Raw genomic sequence first — 21,118 nt, forward strand, 5'->3', positions numbered from 1 at the left:
ATTATTATGAATCATTACACATATAACTTTTTTTTCTTTTCTTTTAATAGGACTGCATAGTAACAAAAAACTCACGCATTACATTACATGCCGTTTTAACTTGCTCGTACTCATCAACATCTTTTTTCAGGATCCTCCTACATATAACCAAGCCCAATTATCTTAGTTCCCACTTCTGGGAAGCATTTGGAAACCCAGGCTTATGGGGATTTCCCTCTATCTCACTCCATACATGACATCACTGTGTGGCCTTACTGTAAAATATTTTTTGGGCTTGAGTTTCAAATAATACTGGAATATATACAGTTTTTAAAGCAGATGAGGTCCAGCTATTATTTAACCGCCAAGAAAAGTGTATGCTAAAGAGATACAAACTATTTTGACTTGTGTTTAAAACCGCGCTGCGGGCAACCATGAGATGTCACAATACTGTACCATGTTTACACAATTGAGCCACTAAGATTTCAAAACTACCCAGACTGGAGAGGAAACAGTATGCTGCTGTGATCCAGCTCATTTGCACACATTAAAAGATTCTCAGATGTCATTGTCATGCCATCTCATGTTAGACACTAAACATATTAATGTGTTTATATGTCTGTAAATATAAACCATCACAGTGGTGATTATGACTTGCACAGTTGGTGATGAATGAAAGTTAATAATGAATCAACAATATTTTGTGTGATGATATAATAATTATAATGCTTTAAAAAAATGGAACCACCCTAATGATTACATTTGGATAAGTTGTATTAAACTAATGATCTCAAAACTATTAAGTACCACATATGGAATTATATGTTTTTAAAAAAAGTTTTAAAAAACCCCCACAAAAAACAAAATATGTTTTAAAATTTCAAAGTAGCCATATTTGCTTTGATAACAACTTTGTACACTCTTGGTATTCTTACAGTCAGATTCAAGAGGTGGACCTTGATTTGTTTTTCAAGGAGTTCCCATATATGCCGAGCATTTCTTGGCTAATTTTCCTTCTCTCCATGGTCGATCTGATCGTAAACAATTTCAGTTGAGTTTAAGTTGGGTGACTGAGGAGGCCGGGTATGTTTTCGGTTATTATACTGAACAATTAATGGTCCCTCTAAGCACAAACTAGATGGGATGGCCTGTCACTGAAGAATACTATGGTAGCCATGCTAGCCTTGAATTGAATTCAGTGTCACTAGCAAAGCATTCCCAAACCTCCTTCTCCACGTTTCATGGTGGGAACCACACATGCAGATACCATCCGTACACTTTCTCTGCATCTCACAAAGACACAGTTGTTGGAAGAAAAAATCTTAAATTTGACTCATCAGACCAAAGTACAGATTTCCCCTGATCTAATATCCATTCCTTGTGTTTCTTGGCTCAGTAATTGCTCTTCTTGTTGTTGTGTCTCCCTCAGTAAGGGTTTCTTTGCAACAATTCAACCATGACAGCCTGATTCACACGGTCTCCACCCAACAGTTGATGTTGAGATGTGTCTGCTGCTATGAACTCTGTGAAGCATTTATCTGGATTTTACTCTGCGGAGCTGTTAATTGCAGATTTTTGAGGATGGTAACTGCAATGAACTTAGAGACTGTAATGAATATCTGCTGTCATGTTTCAGGGTGTTGTAAAAATCATCACTTTCATCATAGTGTTTGGTGATTTTTGAGACTGCACTTCAAGACACAAATTGAAAATTGAACTCAAAATATTCTGTATGAAATGACCTTCATACATGCAGTAATGATGGACTCTCATTTCGCTTTACTCAATTGTGCGGTTCTTGCCATAATATTGATTACTACAGTAGTCAAATGGGGCTATTTACTGTATGCCAGCACTACCTCTGAACAACACAACTGATGGTCTCAAACGCATTAAAAAGGCTTAGATTTTACTAATTATCTTTATACAAGCACACCTGTTCATTGAAAAACATTCCAAGTGACTACATCATGAAGCTTAGATGAGTGTGCAAAGCTATCATCAAAGCTAAAGGTTGCTACTTTAAAGAATTCAAAATGTAAAACATATTTTTCTTTACCATGTAATTCTATATGTGTATAACTATACTCTACATAGTTTTTATGTTGTCTGTGTTAATCTTCAATAAAGAAAGTAATGAAAATAAAGCACACACAAAAACACTTATTGAAAAGGTATATTCCAACATTTTACTGTACATTTTATTACGCAATCCTGTGATAAATAAGTGAAACTGATAAAACTGATAAATTGACTTTCAGAAAATCTTAAAAGGTCAGGATGTGAGGTAAATGTTCAAGATGTCTATTATATATATCCTATTCAAGTCTGGGAAATATTTACTGTATATTGTTAGTCCTGTTTTTTGTTCACAAAGATTAAAAAGTAGAAATGAATAACATAGAAAAAGACAGAGAGAATAAAGTACTGCGAATGTATGGGCTGCTCCCCTCTGCTCAGTGGTTGCCAGTAACCACAGCAGTTAGCAGTTCCCTTCCGAAGAACCAAGTGTTTCTTTTATCAGCATTAAACAGAGCTTCCGCCGACCAACATCCTCCTTTTCCTACCTTCGCCCTCTGTATGCATGACCAACAAGACTTGACATTCATTGTTATGAACAAATGGGCCTAATCGCATATATACAATTACCTATGTATATACACAGACACATGCACACACCACTTACATAGCCCCCTAAGTTACTTAATTCTGTTTAGTTTTTGTATTCGTAATTCTATTTTCCAGCACAAGTTATATAATATGTGAATGTGTGAATACAAAAATTAAGTAAAAAATACAGAACAAATGTTACAACACATTATCCTAATCTAAATATCTTGAGATAAGTGCAGGCCTGATTGAGACATTTAGAAGAATGATGCTGCATCTTCAAGTTCCTCATTTGCCCCGTTGCCTGCTCTGACAGATATTTTAAGGAACAATAGAAAGGTTATCTCTAAATCCCATTTCATTTTACATAAACAGTTGCTCTGAGGATGACTGTGTGCAATAAAGATCATTTCACAGCATGCTCATTTGAAAAATATGAGATAAAACATTGTATGTAAAGATGATAAAAGATACAAATTTGAATGAGCATCTTTAATATCCAATATACAGGATAAAGCCAGCATGTGATACTAGATATCAGCCAGACAGTGCACCTACACATTGTAGGTGGATCAAATTCACTCTTTCCAGTTGAGTACCAGTCTGCATATCACCACATGAACAACTGTACATCTTACTTTTCTTATGTCCCTTTTATCAGCTGTTTTTTATTGAAGTTAAATTAGAGAAAAGAAATAACATGCCCTTATTTTTTACAGTTCAGATCTAGATTACAGTTATTTAGTTGATCAATATAAGAAAAAAAGTAATACTCCATCTGCCCTCTCTATTTTTTTTTTCCTTTCCCAGAAGCTGACTCCAAAAATATTCCCTTTTTGATACCACAACCCAAGACACACATTCATTTTGTTTAGAAGTTAGGTGGTTTTCCACTCATGTCTGATACAGCTTTCTGGATGTTAAAACAAAACCAAAGATGCCACATTCCTTCATCTTTAATGAACAAGTGAAATACCATGGAAACACCAGGACAAATAGAGTAGGTGGGGAACAACAAAATGACAAACATGTTCAACCATTAATTCCAAATTAAATTTAACATACCCTAAAACAAAATCCAATGGTCATTAAGAGAATTTAAGCCTAAGTGAGTCAACCGTGGGCAAACATGTTGGCAGTTCCCAGACAACAAGTTCGGCCTTTTTTTTTGAGGTTGGGTTCATTGCACTGAGGTGCACAATAAGAAAAGGCTGACAGCCTCTGTCTGAGAGGTTCAGGCAAGCTGGAAAGCAGAGATGTCAACGACTAATTGAAGCAAACAAACACAAACAGGGAGCGTGGGCGTTGACCTGGGAACTGTGTCCAGATTCAAAACCACTGTGGTCACAGTAATAACAGGGTGCTCTTTGGCATGCTGTGGCAGTGGTTGAGTCAGGGGCTGGGTGCTAGGAACTTGGGTTGGGAAGTCCCTTCTTTGATTCCTGGTAGACATTCACCTTTCTTGACTCTGTCAGCCACCTACTTTTTCCATCTTAGAACAATGACAGAGAAAACATTGAGATTTATGTCTCAGTGGGATGTGATATTGTAATGGGCCAGACAAAATCTTCCATGTTCTCATGCTTTTTGAATATAGAGTGCCGCACTAAAAGGCTTTACTCAATTTTCTGACTAGCCCTAAAATATGTTTGATTCACAATAAAAAAGTTTCAGGTCAGTATTCAGAACAAACATTTACACCGAACTTAATCACCCTCACATACTTTGTGTTCTTGGATAATTAAAAATATAAAGATTAGGTTAATCAACTTATCACACATGTCATAAGTAAAGAGATAAATTAGGACAATTTATAGTAGGTTTAATATTCTTGTGTGCAGTTTATCAGAGATTGAATTGAATTTGGTTTTCTGTTTAACAAAGTCATAAAAAGTGAATTTCACCAACTGAAATTCAAGGAGGGAAGTGATTGTGACATCTGTTCATGTCTTTAGATTCCTAGTTCCATTTTTATTTTTTAAATATAATACTCACATTTGTTGCACACTGCAGCTGTTTAAGGAGCAAAATGACGACAGACATGTTTTAACCACAAAAGCTGAATTAACAGACACATTTTGAGCGTGTCTGTCAAGTGATTTCTGTTGTTGTCAACACATGCTTTATAAAAATGAAATCTATCCACTATGTTGTACACAATGTACACAGTAGGGGGTCACTGACAGAGCATGAAAGGTCGTGAATATTTAATGTGATGCAGAATAGTTCCAAAATCATCACTGACACAGTGGCACACTTGTGTATGAAGATAAACTTACATTTCTCCATGGAACAATAAATATACAACAGCTCTAACTATAATTGTGTGAAAGCTGTTGCACAATGGGGCAGTTCTACATAACACATAGCCTTTGTGAATTCACTGCTCACAGTGCTTCAGATCAGGGCAATGAGGGGATTTTTTTGTGAGGGATTTTAATGGTCACTTGCTATGTAAGACACGCTCCCCTCCATTCTCCCCCTGCTCCTCTCTCTCCCTTGGCGGTTGCTCTGCCAGATAGAGGAACAATGTAGTCTTTCTTACCTGTCGGAGGGTGTACATTCCATCTCTACTAAACTAAGTCTCAATCCTGCCTCCAACCCACCCCTGCTTGAACAGGGCCCTCACTGCAATGCCGGCTCTGACTCCAGGTGCTCCACATCACACTACTCATACCTTTCGTTTGGGAGGATTTTAAAGGACACAGTTCTTGTACGGTTTGGCCAGGACAGAGACAACCATACATCTAGTTTTCACTCACTTTTAGTTGTTTAACTTTAGTGTTTTATGTTTATTGAAATTACATAATTAGAATGAAAATTGCTTACAGGATTTTGTGTTTGTGTTTCATTTGTAAATATCTACCTCCTTCAGCGTGGAATGACAGAATGGTTGTAGTGGTGTATGCCAGACTGTTGGTTTGTGGTTTGTTGTGTTGGCAAAAGGGAAATTTGGAGGTTGGGGTGCAAGTGTGCTATTAAGGATACAAGAGTGCAAAAAAAATGTGGTGTGGGTGCTTTACAGGAAGATTGCGTTTGTCTGCACAGGGCCATCCCATTTATGCCGGTGGCTGTATGTGTAGCAGAACAGAGAGAGACAGACAGACAGTTGAATCAGAGATAGGGCAAGGGGCCTCGTGTGTTTTACTTCTTGTAATCTGTTTAAACTGAGCAGACAGCGCAACATATGTTCTTTTCTTCTTCTTACCACCAGGATTGTGCTTAACCTCTGACGTGTTTTTTCCACTCATCACCTGTTGAAGAATCAGAGCATGTTGCTCAGGTATGTTCATTCATATCTTGATTTGTCTTTCTTTTTTTTCTATTATAAAACTATGCAGAGGATACAGCATTACCACTTGCATGATGTCATAGATTTTAAGTAGATGTGACACTTTATCATTATGTAACAAAGGGAAACTATTAAAAATGTAATTACATTTGTGCTGAAACTTCATTCATTTAAGTTGTAAGGAATACAGTTAAAGTAATAACACAGATTTCCATTTCCATGTTAAGAAATTGATTTCCACACATTAGACTTTATTGGACGATTTATCTTGATGACTTAATTTGAGTCAATGTTTTGTCAGCTTCTTTATTTATTTTATTTTATTTATTATTATATTTCTGAGTGCTGTTGGTGAATTATGATTTCTTACAGTAAAGGAAACAGCCTCAAGAAACTTACCACAAACAACCGGTTATAGCAGGATAAAATAGTTGTAACCCATGTTTCAGAACCCTTAAATATTAAGAAATAATTCACACATGGGATATGATAGCAAATTTTCTCACACAGACAGGTCCTACTGAAATCACAATCAATATGACATATTTCATTTACACAGTCTGTTTTGAAGGTCAGTAAGAAGAGATTTACCAAGTAGAAAGAATTGATTGAAAAACTTCCTATACTTTAATATACATTTTCATATATTTTTATTCATTAATTAATATATTACTAGCACTAAAGGCTAAAGTAATTGAACCAAGAGTGTAATCGTCAGACAGCGGCCAATGCTATGACTTTTTAAATAATTCTAATTTCAAATGGCACAGCCACAGAGTAGTTTCAGGAATGTTGTCAGAGAAGTAGCTTCATGTTGCCACTTCATCACACCACTTTTAGCATATATAGACTAGAGGACTCGTACTCGTTAAAAAATATTTATTGAATCAACAGGATATTAAGAATTACATATGCAAACAGATGTGTAATTATAGTCCACAGAAAAGGTTTTAAGTGACTCACATCAGGGTGTACAATGAAAAATCAGAATCAATTGATTTATTAAATTTCTGTATTTTTATTTGTATTAGTTTATTTGACAGCGCAATGCCGATAAATATTGTTGCATAAGGGGAAGTAATGCAACATATTAGGTATAGGGCGTAGCTGAAGCTAATTGGCAGCCCCATCCTTGGTTAGGTTTTTAAAATACATGTTAAAACATCTAAACAAGCAGATTCAGGATAAAAACAACAGAACAGATAACACAAATTGTGTGTGAATGTTTGTATTGAACTCAGGTGTATAAATGTATGCGTACATGTATGTGACAAGACGGTCAATGCAAAAGTCATTTGTTTACATTTGTTCTTAAAGCAAATTTTATTTGTGTATTGGAAACTTTACATTCTAAATGTGTTTCTATAGTTGCGAGTCTTTAACTGAAAAATTATTAAATAAGTTGGACCGCAAAAACTACAAAATAAGGCCTTTTATTAAAGCTTAGCCAAAATAGTTTAGAAGATTACTGCCAGCATGTTAGCCATATGCAAAATTTTCCAAAGCAGGCATCAGGCCCCAGTCTGTCTTGTAGAGCATGCTGTTTTCCCGCAGATTGTCTTATCAGGGTTTGGCATAGCTGCACCCCGGGACAACTGATGGGAGGAGTCAAATCAACTCAACTGAACCCTTTATGTGTTCCAAACAACCTACACAACACCCAAACAGTCATTTATGTAGCATCGACAGCTCTATGGATATGTAACACTGTATGTATAGAAATGTGTTCCATGGTATGGTTTGACTAAACGTGTTGTTTATTTCTTCTTTCTGGTGCGTCAAAGTTTAGAGACGAGATAGGAGATAACCCGCTGCTCTGCACCTCCACCAGGTTGACTTTTTTGCAGCACGAGCCAGTCCTGAATGTGTTCAACGGCCAACTGTGTTCTCCCACTGAGGAGAACCTGTGAGGTAGGTCTATCACAGATACCACAACACATAATTAAAGTCAAATACACTTCAAAAAGTATGTTGTCATTAGCAAACTTTTTCTTTTCTGTTTCAAGGTATTAGCCACTCCAGGCAAGTTGTGTGGAGGGGTGTCCATGTCAACTAATTTTCCTGGAGCCAGGTCTCATGGAGGTCCTCAGGACACAGAGATGGATGTTGCTTGGCAGGAGCTGATGGCCATCACAGAGCTGCAGGTAACTCTTCAGCACTGACACACTGAGAGTTCTGGTAAATCAAGTTTTCATTGCAAAATTTGACTATGCAAGGACACTACATGTTATTGTAGTCTGACTCCAAAATCACCAAGGCCTATAGCAACCTCACTAGATGTTAATGTATGTTGTCAATTGATTTTAATCAGTGCCAGAGGCCAGTGTCATGTTGAAAGTACAATTTGAAACACGGCAATGCAAAATTGCAGTTCATACATGAATTCATAATTATCAAATTGAGTATACTTGTTTCTTTTTTTTTTATATATATTTCATGTGATGCTAACTGTTGAAACACTTATACACACTCAGCTGAGAAACGCAACAATGGTCCGTTTGAGTGATGGCAGGATGAAGAGATTGTGAGAGGGGGCAAGTGCTGTATGTTGCTAGCGGCCCCCTGCACTGCACAATAGCCATCTGTTTCCAAGTGAAACCTGATCACATCTATGAGAGCTGTTCATAGGCTATGGGTGGCATGCTGAAGTGGGGGGCAAACTGTGTTCTATAGTGAACCAGATGAATTGTGAAAAAGACACTGTTCCATGAATTAACTCAAGAGGTCTTGTAAATGTAGTAATCATCTTCAGTCATTTTATTGTTGATGTGACACGTACACCAATCATATGCCTGTCAGTCATATCTGGATATGCCCTTTTTGTTTTTGTTGCTGTAGTTTGAAGTCCCTGGTGAAGGCTCCTATGAAACAACACAGTACCAAAGCATGGAACCGATGGTCCCTATGGGAGGATATGGGATGGCTCAGTCCCATTCCGGGCCTCCTCCTCCTCCTGCTGCTGCTTGTGAACTAAGCACTGCTGAGGCTTATGATGGATGTTACTCTGAAGAGGTGCCTGCGTGTCATCGTCTAGGCAGCAACGCAGAGGCAATATACGGACACTCAGAATCTCAGCTCACTCAAAGAATGCTCCCCGTCTCTTCCCACACACAGCCCTCACTCATGGCTCCAAGGGAACAGATGAACATGTCAGGGACCAGCCAAGGGCACAGGAGGGCCAATGCTTGTCTCTCTCAGGGCCTAAGTCGACACATGCTGTGGACTACACATGGACAAATTTCTCACGCTCGCTCAGCTGATGATATGGAGTCGGACTCTGGTCTATCTCTGGGTTCTAGTCCACCTTTGGCTTCTCCAGATAATCCTGTCAGTGGTGCACCAGGTTACCAGAGCGTAGACGCAGTTATGACATATAGTGATGGGGAACCAGAGAGCATGAATGAGCACGCCAGAGGAGCACAAATCCATTATCCAGTGGACTACCAGGGTCACTCTCATTCATATTTACACTCAGGTGCACACCAGTCTTATTTTTCAGCCCAACCCACTTTATCTCATGCACAACCTGATGCCCCAACTGCTTGGTCAGTCAAACAGCAGGGTCAGAACACTGCTCTAAGCAACCTGTACATTGACTCTGGAGTGTCCAGCAGAGGGAGCTCACAGCACAACGTGTACACAAAACCACACGGAAGCATCTCTACTCCCGCTCCACTTAGCAGAGATGAGCGGCGTGCGATGGCTTTGAAAATCCCCTTCCCCATGGATAAGATTATCAACCTACCAGTGGATGATTTCAACGAGCTTCTGACACATTATACTCTGACAGATTCTCAACTGGCACTGGTCAGGGACATTAGACGGAGAGGGAAGAACAAGGTGGCAGCACAGAACTGCAGGAAAAGGAAGCTTGAGAGCATAATTCACCTTGAAAGAGAACTGAACCAGCTGCAGGCCCAGAGAGAGCACCTGGCAAAGGAAAGGCTCGAGTTCAAGCGCAGCTTGACTTTTATTAAATGTCGCCTTACAGACCTCTATTCAGAGGTATTCTCTCACTTAAGAGATGAAGATGGACAACCATATTCAATAGATGAATACTCTCTGCAACAGACACCGGATGGTAAAATTTATTTGGTACCTCACACAACTATGCAAAAGAGGGAACAATGCTGAAGACTTGAATAGCCTTTCATTATTCAAAACTCTGACGGTATATTGCTTGATTGTGCCAACTGAAAAGTATATTAACTGGCTTGAAGTTACACATTTAGTTCATCTGGTTATGACTTAACCTTCATATGTTAGACTAGACACATGTATAAATGCTTACAATTGACTGAAACCACACAGTGCTTTATAAAAAAAATACTTTATTTAAAAAAGTAAAAACACTGCACAGCAGTCTTCAGATAGGTTAAAAAAGAACAAAAAAAAATGCATAAAGTCTTCAGCAGCACCATGATTGTTTCGGCAAACCTGTGAAAACAGAACGAGTTTAATAAAGAGGAGAACGAAGAATGAATTTTATGTGTAAGGCTTTGATGATTTGTACCTGATTTAGCCATTGTCACTGAAATGAAGTCAGGTTTGGGGGTCCACGTGGAGTTTCCTAGAAGCAAAAAATCCAAATAAGTAAAATGTAATCTATCAAAAAGGAAAATGTGTCTTCATTTCTGTTCACAGCATGCAATATGTTGTAGGGCCTCAATGCACAATTAGGAGGCCAAGTTTACCAGTCAACATTGGTTTCAAGTCATAATATAACTGGTTTGCAAATGTTACGTCATTACTGGGCTAAACAACTTACTACCAGCTACATGACATAAGCAAGACATACTATCAGTAGTTGAGAAGTCTGGTCTTACCTACACAGCACTTAAGCCTTTTGGTAGCTGTTGCCTGCTAGTCTCAGGCTTCTGTTCTCACTCTCCCCTGCTTCAATGATCCTGGCGATGGTTTTGCTACTTCTCTCCCTCAGCTGGCTTCCATGGCTAGCCTCAAAGACTTTGCATGTAAGCTAGCATCTTCCAGTTGATCTTTGCAGAACTCAGGGTCAAGAGTCTGTACCAAGTGATGGACTCTTTATGATGAATGTATTTGTACACTCCTCATTCCTGAATCAGTCTTGTAAAATGCATTGACCTTATGGAGCGTGTGGTGACTTCGCATACATCTCAGGAAGTGTGCTTTCCCAAACTCCTTACGTGATGTGTACAATGTGGCTTTCACCCCAACTTTGTGCAGCATCTAGTAGTCGTCAACCCTCCCTTTCCCAAACCACTAAAGAGGCTAACGAGACTTTTTAAAAAAAACTGAATGATGGTTTATTTCAGCTTGATTGGATGCAGTTACAAATAAAAACCAGACTTAAAGAAAAAATCTACATAAAACCTCATTGGAATGCTTAGTTTCCAGAAATACAGTTCGATGAAAAAACACAAAACGTTTAAATGAAGACCCTCCATGATTTATCTACTGTACATCTCTTCTTGCAGCAGCTGTAACCTGCAACAACTGTTTGGCTGAGCAGATTTAGGAGGTAAACCTGCAGCTGCCCTGTCACAGCTGCCCTGTCACTTCGCTTGCTCTCCTCTCCTTGCTCTCCTCTCCTAAGTACTCAGTCCTGTTGAACAATACGGAACAACATTGTTAACTGTGCACTGACTTTGTATGACCTGAGATCCAGAGTGATTTTTTAAAAAAATAATTGTTGTCTACACTTAACGAGTCCCTGCAACGTCAAACTCTGGTTTTATGATACGAATACTTAGGACATGGTTTCAAACGCTTACCACTTCACATTTCAAAATCGTCCGGGACGGCCATATCCACCACTGTTGGAGCCATTTCCATAGCCACCTAGAAGCAGATGAGAAAACTCAGTTTACAGAAACCGCAAAAAGAAACAGTATATGTCCTTTTTGAAATTTCTGTCTTGCCGAAGTTCCTGCCGCCACCGCCGCCGCCAAAGTTGTTCTTCATCGGGCCAAAGTTGGACGCCTGGGGGTCGTAGTGGCCCATGCTGTTGTAGTTATTTCCGCCACCACCACCGCCGCCGCAGTTACCTATGATTGAACATAACTTAGAAAACGACCACATCCTGAGCAGTTTTACTCAAGGGGAGGTAAAAACACTTACCATAGCCATTGCTGTCATAACCATTTCCTCCATAGCCGCCACCACCGCCTCCACCACCCTGGTTGTAACCCTGGTTATATCCACGGTTACCGCCATTATTATAGCCACCAGGACCACCGGGACCACCTCCATAACCTACAACATATCCTTTTTGAGTACACTGACCATCTTCAAAACAAATGACAAAGTAAAAACACAGCAAACTGTCTACTTACCACCATCACCTCCATTGCAGTTGTAAGGACCATCTCCATACCTTCCTCTGCCACCTAAAGAAGCAAATGTCAATTCAGGTTTTAGATTTAATATGATCTGTATAAGTCTATAGAAAAAGAATCGAAGAAGTCTTACCTTGGTTGAAGCCTCTGTCGTAGTCATAAGGCCTTCCACCACTGCTGCGACCTAAACAAAACAAAAGACACATTAGCTTTGCACGAGCTGTCAACTGAGCCAACATGAACTGTGTGTGTGTTGCATAATCGGGGCTTGCTCAAACAGAGAAGGAGCCGACCTCTCATTCCCATACCCGAAGTCTGCATTTCCTGCCTTGTCAGGGCCTTCCTCACTTCGCAGTTGTGAGAGTTGATTGTGTGGTACTTCTGGACTGGAAGAAAAAAAGTACAGCGTAAGTAATGCATTCAAGACAGTTAAAAAGCCATCAAATCTGCAACTGAAATTCATACTTACTGACAATCCTGTCCACTGAATCATGGTCATCAAAGGTCACAAAAGCAAAGCCCCTCTTCTTTCCAGTGTTGCGGTCAGTCATGATATCAATAACCTCGATTTTGCCGAACTGCTGGAAGTAATCTCGCAGGTGAGACTCCTCTGTATCTTCCTTGATTCCTCCAACAAAGATCTTTTTAACAGTTACATGGGCACCTGGCCGGTTTGAGTCCTGCAATCAAAAAAAAAAACATTTGCTGTAGCAACTATACATGTCCTATCCTTACGTGAAGGTCATTTGCCCCAAAGTATAACGTCAACATACCTCTCTAGAAACAGCACGCTTAGGTTCAACGACTCTTCCATCAACCTTGTGGGGGCGGGCAGACATGGCAGCATCAACCTCTTGCACTGATGAATACGTAACAAAACCAAAGCCCCTGGATCTCTTGGTGTTGGGATCCCTCATGACCTAGAAAAAGGAGGTATATAGTCACTCAATTTCTTAAGTCACACAATATAAAAATCAGTGTTAAAAAAGGGTAAATCCCACTTACCACACAGTCTGTAAGGCCCCCCCATTGCTCAAAATGAGCCCGCAGGCTTTCATCTGTGGTCTCGAAACTCAATCCCCCAATGAACAGCTTGCGGAGCTGCTCTGGCTCGCGTGGGACCTGCACAATAGACAAAGCAAGATACTAGCATTAGCGTCCACTCACGGGTATTACAAAAACAAACAAAAGAAAGGCACGATGGCAATAACTACATCCACAATTAAACTGTTCTGGCATTAACAATGCAATGAGAATCTAATGTTAATCCACATGCGTCACACATCAGAAACCAGGACAGGGTGGAGAATGGAGATCGCCGCCATTAACTTAGCGCAGCGCTGCAGAGCTGTTGACGATTCCTAGCAGCGACTGCTGCTGTAAAAACAGTAAACGCGTGTGTCTGCTATAGTACTGACGCTCCCCCATTCATAAATCGACCGACGGCGAGATGAGTGAAGCTCGTGAGTTTCATACATAACACGCGGCGTGAACAAAAGGCCACGAGGCCCAGCTGCTATAAAATGGCGGCTGCACAGCGCTTTGCTAGCTGCGGCAGACGGCGAAAACGCAGTCTGCGCTGTGCATCGAGTGATCGCAGCTAGGGTTTTTTTTAAACGATCTACGGTTTCATATATGGAATATATAATATATATGCTCGTGTAGTACTCACGTCTTTCGACATATTGTAATGAATCCTTGAAGACTCCTTGTAAACGGACCGGTCAGACGAGCCTAGCCTGCTGCTCAACTGTAGAATAAATAGCAACGGCTACACCTCTGCCGCACGGCTATTGGTCAACAGTTCCCGCTGCAGTCTGTCGTCACTATTTGGTGAGTCTTGATTGGTCCCCGATTCAATCAATCACTACAAACGACCAATCGCCTGACGGTGGGCGTGCATTGCCGCATCACAACGAAGAATATGGACGCTATATGTGAATAATTATTTCTAAGATGAAGCGTTTATGATGCCAAATAAATAAACATATAATGGACACATCAGGGTTGAGATTGTGAACATACTGACGGATAGCATAGATAAATAGCGCAATAAAATGATCATTACTCCTCAATGGTTGTGATTTTTGACCTGAGGGTGGAGCTGTGCTTTCCCCAGTTGCAGCACTACTACACCGACATACATTTATATCTAATGTGTATTTTTTTTTAATTTATTGAGACACTCGGTGTAAATCTATCACAGTAAACACATACATAAGGTTTAAAGACGTGCGTTTATAATCACCGGGAGATATAAAGCCCCCCCCCCCAAAACATATATAGGTCATCAGCTGACCGCGGGGCGGGTACATTCATTGTGCGCCTTTAACGCGCGCTTTTTACGCACAGCACCTTTATGTGATTCAGGCTAGATGCTAAAGTAGCCCCAGCGTTGGCCTCGCAGACCGCAGATCCACAAAAGACACTCGCTATCGCTGCGATTCACTTGCTCAACACCGGCAGTCTGCTCATCCGCAGGGTAAATAATACTTATGTTCACATTTGGCACAGCGTAGTGCTCCATGCCTCTGCAGGTATCGTCATTTATTTTATACGTTTTTGGTGTTTTTAAATGTAGCTAGTGTTAGCTCGATGGAGCGTTAGCTTGCGGGCTAAGTTTGCCTCTCAGTGCCCATTGCTTAGCTAGTAACGTTAGCTTAGCAAACACAACATCATATCATGACTGCTTTGTGCACATATCACGTTTTCTGATAACGCTGTCTAACCCTTTCATGTATTTTAGCTGGTGCACGGTTAACGTTACTGGGAGGGACGGTGGTCGATAGCCAGCCACTTTGTTTAGCCCCTTTTTCCCCTCCAGTGTGTCGTGCCTGTTGCGGATTGGAGTAACAACAATTAAATGATGCCTGATGCACGATACTATGTAGCTATCGCTGGCTCAGGTTAAAGTATACCACCGACCAGTAACGTTAACTAATAGATTGTGCTTAACATACATATATTTAATTATTTATTTATATATATGACCGGTATGCAGGTTGGGAAAATGATGATCAGTATTCTCTTTAACGTTAGCTTCTCTATCGTTTTCCTATACAGGGAAGTGCCATTGGCTGCGACAGCGTAGTGTTCAGCAACAAACTTTGCTATGGGCAAAAAGTCTCGCGAAGAGGAGTCTTCATCCTCTGATGAGGAAGAATATGTTGTGGAGAAGGTGCTGGACAGGAGGGTGGTGAAAGGCAGGGTTGAGTTCTTCCTGAAGTGGAAAGGATACTCAGAGTAAGTTATTTCAGCCAGTGTGATGAATGTGTTAGCACATACATAACCATCAACACAGATGGGTTATAGTTTAACCCTCTACTGCACACATTTAAAAACAAAACAATGTGTGACAATCTAATAGTTTCACATAAGTCATGTATCTGTTGATCCAAACTGTTCATTATGCTGCTTCTGCACACAGGATGTCCCAGTGTGCAGTTTCTATGAATTTCTGTGGTTATCTAAGATAAAATAAAAAAAAAAAACACTGACCAAGATTCTCCAGATTAGATATGCTTCATGCTTAAGTTACCAGACCATACAGCTAATCTATGGAGCTCACTCCCCATATATACACATGATACATACATGATACACCTCAGTGGGTTGTCTCCAAACATGTGTAGGGAATAGGGTATTTCCTTTGCCATACAGTGTTAAATTTAATATCACACACATTCGGTTATACTTTGTGTTGGAGGTTTTCACAGAAACAACATTTTTAATGAGTTGATTAGCTGCTAGTGCAGTGCATATCATTAGATAAGCAGGCAGAAGTATTCACTACTACATACACATAGGAAATTGCATCTTTTTAGTGAGCTGCTGATTTAAAGACTAAAATAATGGATAAAGAAGGTACAGTGTAGAGGTATATTCAGTGTAGTACCATAATACTGATTTCAGTAGGTCACTCACGCCTAATCAGTGCTGTTCATTAACCTTACTGGTATTATGATTAGGTTGATACTAACGTGTTGCAATGTGATCTTTCTCAGAAAGCACAACACGTGGGAGCCAGAGAAGAATCTGGACTGCCCAGAGCTTATTTCAGAATTCATGAAGACCTACAAGAAAAGCAGCAGCAGCAGCGGTGGGAGCTCCACACCTAGCAGCGGGGCCAGCAAATCAAGCACAGGCTCCTTGGGGCGGTCCAAAGACTCCAGTACCTCAAAGAAGAGAAGCTCAGATGATGATGAGGAGGGTGGAAGTAAGCCCAAAAAGAAAAAGGAGGTTGGTGCAGTAGATTTTTGTTTTCAAATATGTTTAGATGCACAGTGTTAAGTTTAAACTCGATATAATCTGATCAGAACGCGTCAACTTAATTTGAATACATCAGTAGCGTGCAGTGTATGGGCTGTTATTTAGATGTTGTAGGTGATTTGCATGTGTTAGGCTGACACCTGTTTTTCAAGCTTTGTGCCCTGCACAGTGACCGAAACATAGCTTTCTGCTCTTGGGTGATTTTTTTAAAAGCTCATTTGTATGATCATTTTATATTTGATATGGGTGTCTGATCTGATAAGAGAGGATTTCAAAGGATACAGCATTTTTTTTTTTCTTTCTTTTTTTTTTTATTGCTTTGCTAAAACATTTTTTTTGGTTTTATTTGGCATACAATCAACATTTTGAATCAGTTGGTTTGGGGCTTAAATGGAATATTTAATGTTTTTTCAATTGACTATTGACTATGATTAGTAAGTAATTATTAAAAGTTCATTCTTTTTTTTGAAAGCCTGTAAAATCAACTACCTGTCAAATCTATTTTAATGCGTGTGTTTTATCACACTTCTTTTTTATTCTTTTTTTTTTTTAGCATATCTAAATACAGTTAGTTTACAGTCTTACAGTTGGTGGTTTACACCAGACTTTTTCTATATTCAAATGTATTTTTCTTCCTGTTATCTTTCAGGATGACATTCTAGTTGCACGTGGCTTTGAGAGAGGACTCGAGCCAGAGAAGATCATAGGAGCAACTGACTCTTGTGGTGACCTAATGTTTCTTATGAAGTGGTAAGTTTTGTTTATGTTAATCTCAAAATTTGCATGCAGCATTTGGTCCAATGTTGCCATGTGAACAACTGTAAAAAGACAAACAATAAAAAAACAAACATGATTATTTATATGCAGATGCAATATCTTCTTTCTGAATGTTTAGGACTTTTATGGTAGATAGGCAGGGACTTGGCTGTGAAAGATGGTCTCCTATATGAGCAGGTTAATTAGTGGATGCTTTCACTCTGCTACTGATAACGGCATGAAGGGCTCTTATGTACTCTGCATGGTATTTCCACTTAATAAGGTACTTGACATTCGTATCTCTCCTGGGCAAAAAACTAGTATTGGTGCGTTTCTGGTTTCTAGGTGTCAACCCTTTGGTTGTGGGTGTTGCCTGTACTGCTACTGCTTGCAACTTGTAATGGCACAATTCTTTGGAACAGGAGCTCTCAATATGCCAGATTGCTACTGACAAATTACCCATTAGCAGCACTAATAGCCTAGCTGCCCATTCATATCCAAACAGTAAGCCACACCATAAAATTTTGTCATTACACATTAGCTAGATGGATATATGTGTAGTACCTCGTCATTCATGCCTGGTCAAGCTCCATTCGAGGGTGTGCTGGCTCCAATTAGGACAACAGTTGTAACATAGATGTTAATCTGATCTGTTCATTTCTAATTTTTCTTTTATAAAGTTTGAGGGGGAAAAAAAGCTCCTCAGCAGATTCACAAGCTTCATCTGCCTACTTTGATGGATGACACACTTTAAGAGTGTAATATCTAACTTGTGCAGAGATGCACAGTTCTGAGCTAATTCTAAAGACAAACTTCGGTCTTTATGTCTTGCAGGAAAGACTCTGATGAGGCTGATCTCGTGCTCGCCAAGGAAGCCAATCATAAGTGCCCACAGATAGTCATAGCCTTCTATGAGGAGCGTCTCACCTGGCACGAAGACGGTGACAAGAAGGAGAAGGATGCAGTCAGTGTGTGAGTGCATCACCTCAGGAGGAAGCAGGTTCACAGGAAACCTCCTCCACTGCAGGGGACTGCCTTGAGTCAGATATTTTTTCACACCCAAACCTCCCATCCTCCCTCTTTACCATGTCCAACAACGACACATAAACAGCGGACACAGTCATGTTCTCTTCATGGTGAGAAGGATCCATCCGACAGGAGGAGAAGCTGTAGTGGACATGGGATGATATGCTACTGAGGAGGGTTTCTGCTGTTCTGTCTTTGTATTCTTTACCTTCTTTTTAATGTCTTAACATGTTTTAGTGCTTAAAGGATGTGATTATGTCAGTAAGGTGTTTTGCATCCATGGCCATCTGTTAAAACTCAGACCATAGTCTTGGTAGCCAGAGGTGGCACAAGCTGCGTTAACCATGAGCTTGTCCCACGGCAGGAACACAACCCCATTCTGAAGTCTCCATAAGCTGTGCACCTCTTTGCTTTAAGATCTCACTAACATCACTGAGGATAAAACCGTAGTCTCGATATTCAGGAAGCAACCACCGCAGCACTTTCCTGACTGCATAATCACTTCCTTTTTAAGAAACTTTTTATCTCTTGTAGATTTTTCAGTTTGTCTTGTCTACCAGGATATAACTACTCAATTTGCGAACTTGCAGATGACGCCGGCCAATTTTGTCTTTATAACAGTGATGGTATCCTAGTTTCTTTTTTTTATATGTCATTTTTATCTTTTCTCATTTCCAAATTTTGACATGTGAACTTTGTGTGATGATTTTTTTTTTTTTTTTCATGATTTCTTTATGCGATTACCTGTTCAAGAAAAGGACAATAAAACAAATTTTGCTCTGTTTTTTTTTTCTTTGTAACTCCAGTGTTATCTTTGGACCAGTCTTATGTTAAGAGGTTAGACAATCTTCACTGTATCCACATGAAATGAAACCAGCATTCATCACCACCAGTCACTTGGGTCTGCCACCTTGTGGCTAAAAAATTAAAATCTTTTGGCCCATGTGACCAATCTATGATGACAAACCCTGAAGTTTTAATGGTGTTATTCTAGCTAGTGATTATTATTATTTTTTTAAACAGTATAATGTGATAAAATCATTTGAGTATTTTTAATTTTTTTTTCTCGTAATGTTAATTCGAACTAATTAAAACCAGTCTCTGATTGAATTATGCATATCCTGGGTTTGATTGTAATGCGTAATTTGATTGTTCTTGAATATGAGTATTAAACATTTCTGGGACAATGTTGCTGACTGTCAAGCAGAGGTCACATCTTACACAAGATGGATGCCGGTTTTGTAGTTTGATCGGCTGTGCTCTGACATGGACTCTTAGGACCAAATGTTTAGTTTGTACAGACTTTTTGCTTTAATTGGCATTGTGAACGAAGGTTGTAATTTTCTTCCCTCTCATACATACAGTACATTTATCACGTCCCTTGGTATCACTTATGGTTTCGTTTAATTTCATTAAACATATTTTGTCCTTTCAGATCCATGAGTTTTGGCCTCGGTTTTTGCAGGTGCAGAATTTTTAATTTTTTGTTTCAACTACGGTAAATGTTACAAATATGTGTACAGTAGCCCTTTAATAAACATTTTCAGTGTTAATGTTGAGTCAGTTGACTTTTGTTTTGGATGTGAATTAAATTTCTACTGAGAAAGAATAAGTTACTAAAAAAAGTCTATGCCTCAGGATGAAATAAAAAAAAAATGCCATAATGACTTATTTAATGGGAGTTGTTTTGGATGAAATGAGTAATAACTATACTGTACTAAAACTTTGCTTAACATTAGGACATTTCCTAATATCAGGCGGGTAGATAACTATCGGTCCTGGGGGAAAGATAAAAAACCCATAAGTCACAAGTCTCAAGAGAGAAAAACTGCTTAATGTGGCCTCTGTTGAACTGAGACCTGTTTTTGTTTTCTTTGTTGAAGAAAATGTTTCATGAGCATGAGCAGCTCTCACCCACCAGATGGCGCTGTTAAACAACACCGATGCAAAAGTCATAACTCCATTTTATGCAAGTCATTCACAGTTCAAACTCTTAAAGTTGCTCACTACAACAGCCCATAAATTAGTCTTTTCTTATGGATTATTATGCCTCTTTGGATTCATGTCATGTTTACTGACTAACATCACATCTTTCTCTAGTACGTCAATTGACTTCTGAGTTACTTTGCCTCTTCTTAACATCTGCTGAACCCACCTGTAGTCCCACAAACTCATGCCGTGCACTGAAGAATGCAATGTTCAAACAGATTTATTAAAATTTTTAGTAAGGTCTCAGGACACATCAGACACAGTATGTCAGGCTGAAATGTGTGAACTAAAATAAAGCATAAAAAAGATAAAGAGAGTATTTCTAATAATAGTTCCCATTTCATACCTTAATTAAATACAGATAATAATCCATAGAAATGACAGGAAAGAATGAGACAGGGGTATTATTCAATGAAGGTCCCTGCCTGGATGCAAGCTGAGGACATTATATTCATGCATGGTTGGCACCCTATAGGGCTAAACCGGCCCACTTCTATTTGATGTAATAATGCAGCCATAAAAAAAAATCAGTGAGGACCACGTATTTTGAATGACAACATGGATACGACTTAAGGAATATGACAAGGAAGGAGCAGACCAGCCAATTTCCACTGAAGCTAGTCTTCAAAATTAAATAAACGAGTCCCCATGTTGATACAATCTGACCACCGTGACAAAAAACGTGAAATTACTTGTTTAAATAGATGCCAATTAAGAATAAGGCAATATCAGTAATATACTGCATTTAAGGTTGAGTCTAATCCTTGTTCTTCTCTCACCACCCTCTTTTTCTTTCTTGCTGCCTTTTATAGTGACTCTCTTTCTCTGACACACACACACACACACACACACACACACACACACACACAAAGTGCTGCTC

General features: G+C 39.4%; 3 protein-coding genes across 8 annotated transcripts; 2 read left to right on the forward strand and 1 right to left on the reverse strand.

The window, feature by feature from the left end:
• Positions 1-5,153: 5,153 nt before the first annotated feature.
• Positions 5,154-10,364, forward strand: nfe2 (nuclear factor, erythroid 2). Of its 4 annotated transcripts, none has more exons than XM_019268658.2 (4): positions 5,154-5,872; positions 7,671-7,792; positions 7,888-8,025; positions 8,720-10,364. In XM_019268658.2, exons 2-4 carry the CDS (start codon positions 7,745-7,747, stop codon positions 10,013-10,015), a joined length of 1,482 nt encoding a protein of 493 aa, XP_019124203.2. In that variant the 5' UTR covers positions 5,154-5,872; positions 7,671-7,744; the 3' UTR covers positions 10,016-10,364. The 4 variants fall into 4 exon arrangements, with proteins under 4 accessions (XP_019124203.2, XP_019124204.2, XP_010745626.3 ...); XM_019268659.2 differs by having other exon boundaries at positions 7,713-7,792; XM_010747324.3 differs by having other exon boundaries at positions 5,155-5,872; positions 7,666-7,792.
• On the reverse strand, positions 10,193-13,999 carry hnrnpa1b (heterogeneous nuclear ribonucleoprotein A1b). 3 transcript variants are annotated; one of them, XR_797445.3, is made up of 12 exons: positions 13,871-13,999; positions 13,204-13,320; positions 12,972-13,118; positions 12,668-12,878; positions 12,492-12,584; positions 12,332-12,382; positions 12,196-12,249; positions 11,981-12,115; positions 11,782-11,907; positions 11,635-11,701; positions 10,395-10,451; positions 10,193-10,318 (listed from the first exon to the last, which is right to left on the reverse strand). XR_797445.3 is itself a non-coding variant. In XM_019268660.2 (11 exons), exons 1-10 carry the CDS (start codon positions 13,880-13,882, stop codon positions 11,646-11,648), a joined length of 987 nt encoding a protein of 328 aa, XP_019124205.1. In that variant the 5' UTR covers positions 13,883-13,999; the 3' UTR covers positions 11,142-11,465; positions 11,635-11,645. The 3 variants fall into 3 exon arrangements, 2 of the variants coding, with proteins under 2 accessions (XP_019124205.1, XP_010745649.2); XM_019268660.2 differs by lacking the exons at positions 10,193-10,318; positions 10,395-10,451 and adding an exon at positions 11,142-11,465 and having other exon boundaries at positions 12,507-12,584; XM_010747347.3 differs by lacking the exons at positions 10,193-10,318; positions 10,395-10,451 and adding an exon at positions 11,142-11,465.
• A 495-nt stretch (positions 14,000-14,494) lies between these two features.
• On the forward strand, positions 14,495-19,683 carry cbx5 (chromobox homolog 5 (HP1 alpha homolog, Drosophila)). Its single transcript, XM_010747374.3, has 5 exons — positions 14,495-14,680; positions 15,262-15,441; positions 16,203-16,437; positions 17,117-17,217; positions 18,058-19,683. The coding sequence occupies exons 2-5, from the start codon at positions 15,311-15,313 to the stop codon at positions 18,197-18,199; spliced, it is 609 nt and encodes a 202-aa protein (XP_010745676.1). The 5' UTR covers positions 14,495-14,680; positions 15,262-15,310; the 3' UTR covers positions 18,200-19,683.
• The last annotated feature ends 1,435 nt before the right edge of the window (positions 19,684-21,118 follow it).

This window comes from Larimichthys crocea, chromosome XV (assembly GCF_000972845.2).
Source record: "Larimichthys crocea isolate SSNF chromosome XV, L_crocea_2.0, whole genome shotgun sequence".
In the NCBI taxonomy this organism is placed as follows: domain Eukaryota; kingdom Metazoa; phylum Chordata; class Actinopteri; family Sciaenidae; genus Larimichthys; species Larimichthys crocea.